Source organism: Rhineura floridana, chromosome 1 (assembly GCF_030035675.1).
Source record: "Rhineura floridana isolate rRhiFlo1 chromosome 1, rRhiFlo1.hap2, whole genome shotgun sequence".
Taxonomy (NCBI): domain Eukaryota; kingdom Metazoa; phylum Chordata; class Lepidosauria; order Squamata; family Rhineuridae; genus Rhineura; species Rhineura floridana.
In genome coordinates, this window is record NC_084480.1 from 310,134,997 (window position 1) to 310,147,395 (window position 12,399).

Sequence of the window (12,399 nt, forward strand, 5' to 3'; positions counted from 1 at the left end):
AAAAACAACTCTGTTAGTCAAGACAATAGAGGGGGCAATAGAGCAGGTCAGGTCATGGTCTCTACCTATTTTACCGTTGCCAGCAATAATTGTGGTGATAGTGGGAACAGTAACTTTTGGTGTGTGTGTGAGAGAGAGAAAGGGAGAGAGAGAGTGTGTGTGTCAATCAGTCAGTCTGTCTTGGAAGTCTGGGTGGGTGAACTTAAGGAAGTAGTCTGTCACTTGCCTCCCTTTTGCCTGGCACAAAGCATTGCGATCACAAGTACGTGAGAAGGATGAGCATGCTTCCCCCCACCCCCACCCACCCCTTCAGCCATTTCCAGGGATTCCAGCACTCTGGAGCGAAAGTCACTACCCTTCCATTAGGATCTTTAGGGCAGCAGGATCTTTAGGATGCATTTCCTCTGAGCCCAGAAAACACACACACACATATACACACGCACACACGAGTCAAGAGTCCCTACTTATTTCTGCTTTGATGTTTAAGGAAGCAGTGATTAGTAATAAGTAGAACATAAAATGAATAATAGGTTGTTGGGGGTTGTTTTTTTTTGTAATCATGATACGTTCATCAGAGGAATGAAAGGATAATATCACAGATGTTTATGCCACAGGATTTCATTGTGTACAACTGGAGGCCAATGTTGCTCCTTAAGTGAAAGCTTAAATGATCGAGGCATTGTTAACTCCAGAGTGGGTGCTCAGAATTTATATCTCATGCTGAACATGTGTAGATTTTTTATCCAAAATTGTCCCTTTAAGCGAAAACGTAGGATGCAGAGGAGGCTTTGGACCACTGATGCTCTGCGTGAATTCCAGACTGCAGATAATCAAAGTCCTTATCACATCTCCTCAGGCTTCCAAGTCCTCTCCAGATTCTCTCTATAAACTTCATCCTTCTTTTTGTTACTTAAGAGCTAGGAACTTGGTCTCTTATATTTAGGAAAACGGAATTTGCCGAATATAATACTATGATAACAAGACTGCACACTTGCATGGTGAATCTTCACATTTCTGGAATGCTCATGAACCAAAGGAGACATTGAACAGTTATAAACATGCAACAGAAATCTTGATCATATTGCAGGTAACTGGAAGTTACATTTGAATATCAAAAATAACTGTGTAAAAATAGAATATATATTGCCCGTGTGCATATTATTAATTAGGACAAACAAGGTTTGGATTAAGTACAGTTTGTTTCTTTTGTGTTGCATTTATCTAAAACCTATGGCAATTCTGGGGGTAGATTCCCTTCTGGTTAAAGGACAAGAAGAAAATAAGAGGGGAATGAAAGAGGCATCAGTAATTGATCCAATCAGCTGAAGTGGTTGAAACAAATTGGATTGGTTCCCAAAGCTGTCTGCGCATTAGGAGAGTTAGAGCTCTCTAGGAAGCTGAGCAAGAGTAGTGTGTGCTGTAGGCCAGCAGACCATGACATTTTCACACACAAGGTTTAAATCCTCTTTAGACCTCTTGCATGATCTTTGATGGCTGTTCATGGAGAAGAGGCATTTGTAATGTGAGAGAGTATTCTGGACAATGTCATTGAGAGTAAATTAATACAAGGGTGGGGAACTGGATCTGGCCAGCAGACCAGGTCCTTATTTCCCTCACCCTCCATGGCCAACTTTTAACAGGTGGGTGGGGGCTACCCACCTGTCACGTAATGTCATAATGATGTGAGGTGACTGTCGCCTATCAAAGTTCAAAGGAAGTCACTGTGACCACCTATCAGGTGATTGGCGGTTTCAGCAATCTCCTATGAAGACATATTTTCATTGCCAGTCAACTGACTGAAGGCGTGTTCCCAGTACTGAGAAAGCTTGCTGATTGGTGGTTACAGGGAGCCCCTTTTGAAGTCACTGTAGAGGGGGAAATGCTCCTAAAAACAGAACAATTTTGATTGCTGCATTTTAACTGAAGGGCATCATACAATGTTCTCTATTTCTTGGGCTTACTGTGAAGTGACTGCACATGCACAGTGCAGTCCTATACTGTTAGGATGTTTTTGTCTGTTTTTGGAACTCGTTTGTAAAAATGTTTTAGCATTGATGTGCTTGCCACCCTGGGCTCCTTTGGGAGGAAGGGTGGGATGTATAGAAATAAAGAAATAACGTGCATATCTACTCGGAAGTAAGTTCCATTGAGTTCAGTGGGATTTACTCCCAGGTATAGGATTGTACCTTAGTTTAATGCTCTCCCTTCTACCATCATTGGATATCTGACCAATAATAGGAATAACCATGAATTTCCAAGACAGCACCAGAGGGATGCAAAAACATGATGAGGTATCGTTGGCAAGGTTTTTACATCCTATGTGTCTAATTCCAGCTTTGTATACGTTGGATGTACCCTGATTGTTTTGATAACGCTGAGACTATGGTTTAGTGGCAGAGTACTTGGTTTGCACGCCTGCCACCCTGGGCTCCTTCTGGGAGGAAGGGACAAGATAGAAATTTAATAAATAAATAAATAAATATGCAAAGTCCCAAGTTAGTTCTCAGGTGAAAAGTTGTCAGGCTGCAGCATAAGGCAACTTCATACCGTTGTCAGAGAATGAGGGAAGTCTTGGCATCTTACGTTACTGAGGGCTGTTTTTTTGTTTTGTTTGCTGCTTTTTAAACTGAAGGGTATCATTTAAGCATTTTAAATAAATGATAGAGGTCCTGAACCATACTAGGCTTGAAAGCCCAGTTCTAAAAACCAAACAAGTCTATTGCAAAATGGGGATTTGGAGCCACTTCCAGGATTACCAGAATGTTGTGGGAAAGTGTACATGCTGATGTAGCAGCTCCCCCACAGTTCTGCTAATGTCCACTATGCTTAGTGGACAATCCCATCTTTACTAGCGTTGACTCAGTTTCCTCTGGATGACAACTGCTGCTGCAGAAAGAAGCAGCATCTTGGGCTCCTCCTCATAGCCTAGAGATCTTCTGACCTTACTAGAGCAGCATGGAAGGGGTACCCGCTGCAGAGGCTCCCACACTGTAAAGATCATCATCATCATCATCACTGTTTATTTGTATGCCACCTTTCCATAGCAATTTATGCACAAGGCGGCTCACAACATGAACAGAAAAAAAAGTTACACAACTCACTGTAAGAAATAAATTCAAATGGTCAATAAGTTAACAAAAACATCATAAAAACATACAATAAATTGATACATCCTTATAATTCCTAATAAAACCCAACAAAATACAGAAAAACAACAGCAAAACAAAAAACCAACAATCAGAAATTAAGTTTTTACCCAAACAGAAGCCCCTAAACAACACCCCACAGTCAAGGTGGACTCTGGCATCTTCAGGTAGTGATACCTTTTACAGCTGCATTCAGTCAAAGCCCCACCCTTCCAGGCCAGGTGGAAAGAGGCCAGCAAGCAGGGAGAGGGTCTTACGGCCAAGATGGTTAAAGATAACATCCAAAGGGGCTTGTAAGCATGTCATAACATGATAACAGCCACCGTATGGAACCATGTGAGAGCTATCCATTGTGTGACTTGTTTCTTTTACATTTTCCTGCACAGCACACTGTTGGCTATGGACTGGGAAACCTTCATGCAGTAGGAATGATCCACATAATGAGTAGCTCTCAAAACATTATGGGTAGTGTTGTTAAAGGATGACCACATAAAAGATGTAGGAGTCCACATGCTGACTTAACAGAAATACTTTGATATACCATACAGCCATTCTAGGTATGCGATGAACTTAATCAGATTTAAGGTTTTGACTATCGGAACGATTTTGTCCTGTATTTGCTGATAAGGGAGGGAATACTTAAATCCTGAACTAAAGTTAAAATTAACTGTTGGTCATCTGCATCATGGTGTTCAAGAGAGAACCATATGGTGGCAAGTGACACACACTTTAAACATCATTTGAAATCTGTGAAACATCTTGTATTCATACAGATGCATGTTGCGTGCTTGAGGGTTGATGAAGCTGGAGGTTTTGACTCCCCAAAAGGTTTTTATTATGATTGCTTATTGAGATTAGGGGGACATTTCATGAGCCCATCAGTAGTGTATTTGCATACTAATTCCAAGCAATGTGTCATTATAAAGTGGCTGAACACTTATGACTGTTTTACAAATGGAGTTGCCTGTTAAACAGTGGAATTATCATGCAAACAAATATCTCTTGCTGTCTTAATATACTTGTTAGTAGACATTTAATATTACGATGATTTGAATTTAAACCATGAAATACGCTTAGGACTAACTGAATATATTCTGGAATTGCGGTGGGGGGGCGCGGAGAGATGTATTTTTAAGGCAGTGAAGCAACATAAGGATTGGCCCCCTGCCATTTAGTGCATCCACTTCTATTTGTTGAGTAAATCTGTGGAAGAAGAATCACCACTTATGTGGCTTCCCTATTACAGGAATGCATGTTCTGTATTTGAATATATTTGCTGCTTCTTCTTTGAATTTTGAATTCTTAAATGGCAAACACTTCTGTGCAGGAAATAATGCATAGATTGTCCTGTGAACATGCACATCATACTTAATTATGGTGTGTGTGTGCATGCCCATTGTAAAAACAAAAAATGAACGGTGTGACTTCTGAACCATGTTGTCAGGCATGGACTGGGGGATGTGGTCCCAATTCTTACTGCTTCTCCTCATTACTGACTAGTAAGATTGATGTGTGTGGCAGTGGGGAGAGCTTACATAATAGCTACAGAATGTACCCAAGCCTCTTTAATTAGGCACATCCGGATTTGTGGGCTTTTTCCTCCTAGTAGTGACATCTGGAACTTCATGGGGATGTTTCGTTCTTCCCAAACAGAGGCCATGGGTGGATAAAAGCAAGCCCACTTACCATTTCTTTAGTGGAACCTTCTCTCTGTAGCAAATCTGGCACAAGCTTGCCCAATTAGTGTTGATGGTTCATTTACTTCTCCCCTCAGATAGGTGTTAGTTACTCTTGATTCTTACTTGAAAAGTCATTGCTAGTAAGGCACTTTAAGCTGGTTCTGAGTTTATGGTGCTTTGTCTGGTTATGATAGTTATGTAATGTTTTTTGTATTTTATTGTAGGCTTAATTGATCCACTGTGAGAGCTCCCTGAGAAGTAGGGTGGAAATTTGGGGAACTAATATTAAGAGACCTTTGGTTAAAATCAGGGCTGTGGAATTGGGAGTCGTGGAGTCAGAGTCGGGAGCAATTTTGGGTGGAGTCGGAGTCGGTAGAAATGTACCGGCTCCGACTTCCAAATAAACTTTGATTGACAAGAAGCAATTTTGGGTGGAGTCGGACAGTAGAAAAATAGAGGAGTGGGAGTCGGAGTCGAAGGTTTGGCATACCGACTCCACAGCCCTGGTTAAAATTATATTTTGCTGGATTGTTCACACCTGTCTGCAGTGCTGATCACCAAGTCACAGTTTACAGTAGTGTGTGTTTATTTTCTTTATTTATAAATATATTTTTATACCGCTATTTTGTTAAAAACATCAAAGTGGTTTACAAGTTAAAAATAAAACAAACAAGACCAACAGCCAAGAGACAGATTAATTGGAATGTGCAATTGCTATATGTTATTCTTTTGTTCTTAGAGCCCGTGGAGGTGTGCCACCCCCACCTGCAGGCATTCCAAGAGGGGCACCAGCACCCAGAGGAATACCCCCTGGTAGAGGTCCCATTACTCGTGGCCGTGGTCTTCTGACTCCCAGGGCAAGGGGAGTTCCACCACCTGCAGGCTACCGACCTCTTCCTCTTCCTCCAGTACAGGATACATATGGAGACTATGTAAGTACAACCACCCTAAAGCTGTTGATCTAGGAGAGTGTTTTAAAATTCAGGAGACTGTGTCTGAGTCCAGAACATTATGATGCATGTGCTCATCTTACGAACTCAGGAAGCTGCCTTTTACTGAATCAGACCATTGGTCCATCGTAACTGGACCATTTCTGGGTCCAATTCAAGGGGCTCATGTTAGTGTTGAAAGCCACAATGATAGTTAAGCCCCAAATATCTGAAAGATGGCTTCTTTCCCTACAGGCCCTATCCGGTGTTTAGATCAGCAAAGGGTGTCCTTTTGGTAGTTCCACCACTTTCAGAAGGGAAGGGGCATGAGAGGGCAGTCTCTGGCAGCCCCAAAGTTGTGGAATTTCCTTCCCATAGAGGTGTGCTTGGCATCTTCATTATATAACTTTTTTCCATGCAGTGCATGTCTTCTACCACTGAGCTGTGGCCCTTCCCCATAAAAACCACATGACTTCCCAGTATATCTACAGTGGCAGGTTCTGCACTGTTTTTCCTCTAAGTTTTCTGATTAATTACCAAGTGTACTAAAAATATGTTTTTCACACTGTACTATAACTTGAAACAGAACTTCATGCAAATAATGTGGACATGCTGCTCTATAATTACTTCTTATTGTACCATAACAAACTGCAACAGTTGTGCCCAAATCCTGGCCGTGTTCCTTGGAGAAAGGAACTGTTGATTTCAGTGCAATTACTTTCTGGCAAACAGCCAAACGAGATGTAGTGTGGGAAATCACTGGCTAGGATCTCCAATTTGATTGTGGAAGCTTTGTTGAATAAGGATGTGTTTAACCTTTTGCTCCTTTTCCTCCAAAGCTGGAGTGGGAGACAAGTAAAGCAACTTTAGTCCCTTTCTTATTTGCAAGCTCCCTCAAAATGAGAATGAGATGTTGGAGAGCACAAACATCCGTTTCAGTTCAACATTTGGACACCTGAAACGAGGGGAAGGATTTTCCCAAGCTCCTCCTCCATCCTTTCAACTTAGTTTTCTCAGACTACCCCCAAACAGTGCAGGATACTCAAAAGTTGTGTCATCTTAGCAACTACCTAAGCCTCCATAAACAGTTGGCCTCTCAGTTTGAGAACTTTGCCATTGGAGGATATTGTAGTGCTCAAATTACAGTGATGGCCCCCTTAGCTACTGCTTTAAAAAGCTCCAGGGAGGCATGAGTTGTATCCAATATGTTTCACTCACATAGCAGAGTGGGGGGCCCTCTGGAGCAGATTTTGGGGATGCACAGAGAGAGGAGAGGAAGTGGAAGTTCCATTGCACAAGTGGAGCTCCATTCACACAGCCTGGGATGCAACCCTATGATTCTTCAGGAGGACAGTCTGGTCTCCAGCCTTCCATTGCTTTGTTTATTCGGGTTGTCTGTCCAGATCCATCCATGTTATGTCCCCATACAAGATCTTTCTATTGCTATCTGGCTGCCTCCTCTCCATTCTTCCTCCATGAAGATGCCCCCTCCTATACCCCAAAGTCCCAGCAGTCGTAGTGTAAATTGGCTGAGGGTTCTTTCCAATCAGGTGGAATAGCCTCACTCATTTATTTAAAATGTTCCCGTTATGTGGTGCTATGTTAGTATCCGGAAGAATCTTACCTCCAAGATGAACACATTCTTTTCTTGCAGCAGGGGAATGAACATCAGGGTTGGGGAAGTCAGACCAAATGAGCCATCAGGCGCCTCACATGGAAGAGAGAGGGCTGGATTCTTGGGGAGGGGGGTTTATGCCAGAACTGCTGCAACATAAATTCCTAGGCCTAGGGGGCACTTTGCTTTGTGTGAGTCTAGAATAGGAACATAAAAGCAACAAACTGATCACTGAAAATTCCTTTTGAACTAAGGGTTGAATTCAACTAAGTCCTACTCAGAGTAGGCCCACTGAAATTAATGAAGCTAAATTAGTCCTTTTATTAACTTCACTGGGTCTGCTCTGAGTAGGACTAGTATTGAATACTGCCCTAAGGGTGTGGCAGAACAATGTCTTGTTTCAGTGTAGTTAAGTAGGAGTAGGGAGTTCAGCTTATGAGGACTGGTGTGTGTGTTAAATCGGTGTGGGTCAGGCAGGAGGTGCAGCTGGTAGATTTCATTAAGACTGCCGTCCCCCCTCCTCGCCGCCAGTTTTCCTCCATAATTCAAACACTTGTATTTTAAGTAGAGAATGGCCCTCTGTGCTCAGTTTCTACTTAGCTTTTTGAAAGCGTGTGTGTATCCGTATGTATATCTGTCAATCTTAGGCTTATCCAAATGAAAACCAATACTTTTAAAGGAGATCTGTTTGTTTGCTTACTCCAGAGCAGTCGTTCTCAAACTTTCTCCCAAAGGAACCCTTGCATGGTTGCCATAAAACCATTGTAGAGCAATTAGTTTGTGCAGTGTTTCCAGGGCTGTTAGGCCTCATTATTGCCCTGTGTGAATTCCATATGCGCTCAGTTCTCACATACCACTCCCTGGGTTGGATCCAGATTTAGTCATACTTGGACTAGACCCACTGAGTCATGGCTAACTTAAATCCCATTGATTTCAGTGGATCTCTTCAAAGTATGACCAAGTCTGGATCCAACCCCTCTGTCAGTTTCATGTTGCAGGGAGCAATCAATAGCAATGAGCAAACTTGTCCATCGTTGCTGATGTTTTCACTGAGGAACCCCGATTATATTCCAAGAAGCCTCTAGAAAACAGTATAGGGCAGTGGTTTTCAAAATATATCCCCATACTATAAATCTAATCCATTTTATTGTGTTGTGTCAAGGTGATCAATGAATGTACTTCGATGTGTATTAACGCCTTTCAAACCAGCTGTTTCTCATTTGATCTGTTTTTTACAAAGTGGTCCCATGGCATACTCTGCCTTACTGATAGCAACATCTGCTGGAAAACATATTTTTAGGATTAAATATTAAGACTATACATATACCTCATTGTACAGTCAGCAAATTAACAAGAGAGAGAGCCTTGCGAAAAAATGATCCGCATAACCTCCTTACCAGGCCCTCGGATAGCTGTTTTAGCAGTAGGTGGGCAGGGGCAGCGCTTTGAATGAGAGCCATTCTTGGTTTCCATCTACCATGGCATTACGTTTTCAGTAAATTAAAATGGTGGGCAGTACCATGAAGCCAAGCTGGGCTCCTGCCAACTGCTAAAATGGCCATCTGGGGGCCCAGCAAGGAGGGAGGGGAGAGGCAACACTGCTGAGTTGAGCTGGTGAGGGGTCCTTCTGAGCTGCTGGGGACCTTGGCCAATGCCCAACCTCTCTGACTGCCAGTGCCAGGGCTGTTCGTATAATAAATTCATTTAAAATAAAAAAGTGGTGACACTTTGCTGTTTCATAGTGACTCTGAATGCCATCAAGCCTGAGGTTAGACCCCATCCCTCTGCTGAGTTGGAGAAAGGACGAACCTGTGATGCTTTGCTGGCTCCCAGTGGTAGCCAACATTTGTGAACTCCCAATTTTTGTGAACCAACATTTAGTGGTTAAAGCCATATGCAGAGATTAGAATTAGGTGAAAAGGAAGTAGTAAACCTAAACTCACAAGAAAGAGCAGAAAGGTAAATCATTACCAAAGATTTCATAACTAGATTGATTAACAAGAATTATAATAATAATGATTATTTTAAAATAGCTGATGAGGAACCAATTTAGCAAGTACAAAGTTGTACAAAATAGGACAGGTATCTGCACAATGCAACAATGATGTTCTGGTACTCAGAAGTGCTTGTACCAGTTCCTGGGAGCCTTGTCAGGTGATTGACAGAAACTTGAGCACTTATGCAACAGGCATAAGGACCTTGATAGATCCTTGCAATGTAGTTAAAAGTGAAAGAAGTTGATCTGCTATCTGACTAGAGTTAAAAATTACTTCAGCATTTAGCCCTCTTGTCAGCTGAGAAAACATCAGTATTGTTTGTAACTGGAGATGCAATGTTGAAATACTCTGTACCTCCATTGGTGGTGGTTTAGTTATTTATTAACTATAGCCAGCGTGGATTTTTCACATTCTGCAGTGTTAAATTGAAAATATCCCCCATGCCATTCTGAGGGTTCCCATAAGCTCATTTTCATGGCAATACACAAAACAGTCAGAGAGAATAGAGTTCAAAGTCTAAAAAGAGAGGAAAAACCCCCATAATTGTTGAAATTCATTAAAAATCAGCTATGTTCACAGAGTACCTGTAATCCTATTACTGACCTTGCCCCATACTCTGACCGTCATCTTCTGCAGTTTAAAAGTTTAGAAAATGTCTGGCTGATTTTTAATTAATTTAAGAAATTTTGGTTGGAACCCAATGATAGAGTCGGGCATGCTCAGTAAGAACCAACTGTCAGTATTCTAAAAGCCAAACTCACAGCTGCTTGGCTTGGCTCATCGGGGCCACACCCACACCAGACTTTGATTTCACTTGAGACAGTTATGGCTTCCCCCAGAGAATCCTGGGAAGTGTAGTTTGTGAAGGGTGCTATGAGGAGACTCCTATTTCACTGACAGAGCTCCAGTGGCCAGCCTGGTTTAACAGTCGGCTGTTCTGATTGAAGGTCTGTGGGGGGAACAGGGCATCTCCTAGCAACTCTTCACTAACTACACTTCCGAGGTTTCTTTGAGAGAATCCATGACTCTCCAAAGTGAAATAAAGGCCTGGTGTGGATGTGGCCAGAGACAGCTTTGGTTTAAATTTGGGTGGGAGGCTACATGTGCCTGCTATAGAATAAAAAGGTGGGGGAAACGCTGAAAAGCAATGATACTGTTCACTTTTTCCTTTCAGAAAGGTAAGGAACTCCTTGTGACGTCCTTCCCTGGTTCTCCCTGTCAGGTTCCCACCTGCTTGTGGCTACTGCCTTTCACTAGGCACCATCAGGGACACCACCAGTCAGGACCGTCCTTTATATGGTTTCTCACTCTGCTCTAGCACAGATCTCACTAGATCCCACTGCTAGGCAGCACCACCAGTCACTTCCTGTAACCAAAATTCCCAGAGACCTTGCCTCAGTCTCTCTATAGCTTGTTACTTTGTGACTGTGTGCCTATGCTGTTCCCAACCCCCTTGTATCTTTATATATAAGGCATACAACTCTGGGTTGCTCTGGATACTTGACTTGTTACAATATCTCCCTTCACGGCTGCCACCATTAGATACAGTTTCTGTTCAGCCTTGGTAATTACCTTGCCCTCCCTTCTGGTCTGTATATTTCCCAGCCAAAGATCAGGCCTTTGGTAAACCAAATAAGTATTTATTTACTAACAACAGGAAATAACAAGATTACTTTAGGAATGCTTCACAAGCGTATGGTTTCATATATGGTCACTCTTTGTGTTTCTGTTCATATATATCCTCTTTAAATATCAGCCAAATACAATCCAAACTTCCCTCAGAACTCTGCCAACCAACCCTCACCAAATGACCTCACTCCAACCAACTCAACAACCTCTCTCTCAATTGACTCAACCCCCATTTATACCTTCAGCCAGCCAGCCACTCAGTCAATCATCATCCAGCATACTTCAGCTTTTAAAATTGTGTTTTAAATTGTTTTTAAAATATGTGTTTTAAATTGTATATTTGTTTTAATGTTTTTGATTGCTGTAAACTGCCCAGAGAGCTTCAGCTATGGGGCGGTATACAAGTGCAATCAATCAATCAATCAATCAATCAATCAATCAATTGAACTCAATAAGCATGCAAATGATCAGACCAGCTTTTCCTCTCCTTCCCCTCTCCTTCCCCTCTCCTCTCCCTTCCTCCTCCCCTCCCCTCCTTCTTCTTCCTCCCCTCCCCTCTCCTCCTTCTTCTTCCTCCCCTGCCCACTCCAGCCCTCCCTCCCTCCCCCCCTGGTCAGTTTTACCTATCCTAAGCATGATTGCATGGGAGTAAATCCCACTGAACTCAGTAAACATGCAAATGATCAAACTTGTCCTTCTTCTCCCATCCCCCCCTCCCCTTCGCCGTTCCTCCCCTCCCTCCTCCTCCTCCCAATTCCCTGTGGTCAGTTTCACTTATCCTAAGCATGATTGCAGGGGAATAAATCCCACTGAACTCAATAAGCATGCAAATGATCAATCCATTCTCAGCAAGCTTGCGCAGGATCCCATTTCTTGCCTCCCGGATTAAAAAGCAGAGAAATTCACAAATAGGCAAAAAAACTTGCGGTTTAAGAACAAACCTATAGCCCACAGGTATTTCTGTCAAACTTTAAAAAGCAGGGAAATTGGGCAGCTATAGTGAATGCACCAGGGGAGCAGGAGACCTGACCTCCTGTCTGAGATATTGGAGTGCCCTACAAATTGGTCAAAATGCAAACACAATTTGGGTTGGTCTTTCACAGTCCAATCCACTTCCTGTGTAGCTTGGAAGAATTTGGTAACGTGCCTCTGAGCATATGGGCTATAGGTGCGTTCTTAAACTGCAAGGTTTTTTGCCTATTAGTGAATTTTATTTAGTCTATTTCTATACCACTTGAAGTTGATCCCGACTTATGGCTACCCTATGAATAGGGTTTTCATGCTAAGTGATATTCAGGTTTACCATTGCCTCCCTCTGAGGCTAGTCCTCCCCACCTGGCTAGGGCCTGCTCAGCTTGCCACAGCTGCATAGGCTGGCCCCTTTCTTGTCCGCCACTGCCAGCT

General features: G+C 42.6%; 1 protein-coding gene across 3 annotated transcripts in view; it reads left to right on the forward strand.

Annotated features, from left to right (window-relative positions):
• Positions 1–12,399, forward strand: part of KHDRBS3 (KH RNA binding domain containing, signal transduction associated 3) — a 145,154-nt gene that overhangs the window by 104,057 nt on the left and 28,698 nt on the right. For all 3 annotated transcript variants that reach the window (XR_009760222.1, XM_061606987.1, XM_061606985.1), the window contains one exon: positions 5,565–5,757. Coding sequence is in view for 2 of the 3 variants with exons in the window: in XM_061606987.1 (XP_061462971.1) it covers positions 5,565–5,757 (193 nt within the window). In the remaining variant the exon portion in view is untranslated. The remainder of the gene's footprint in view (positions 1–5,564; positions 5,758–12,399) is intronic.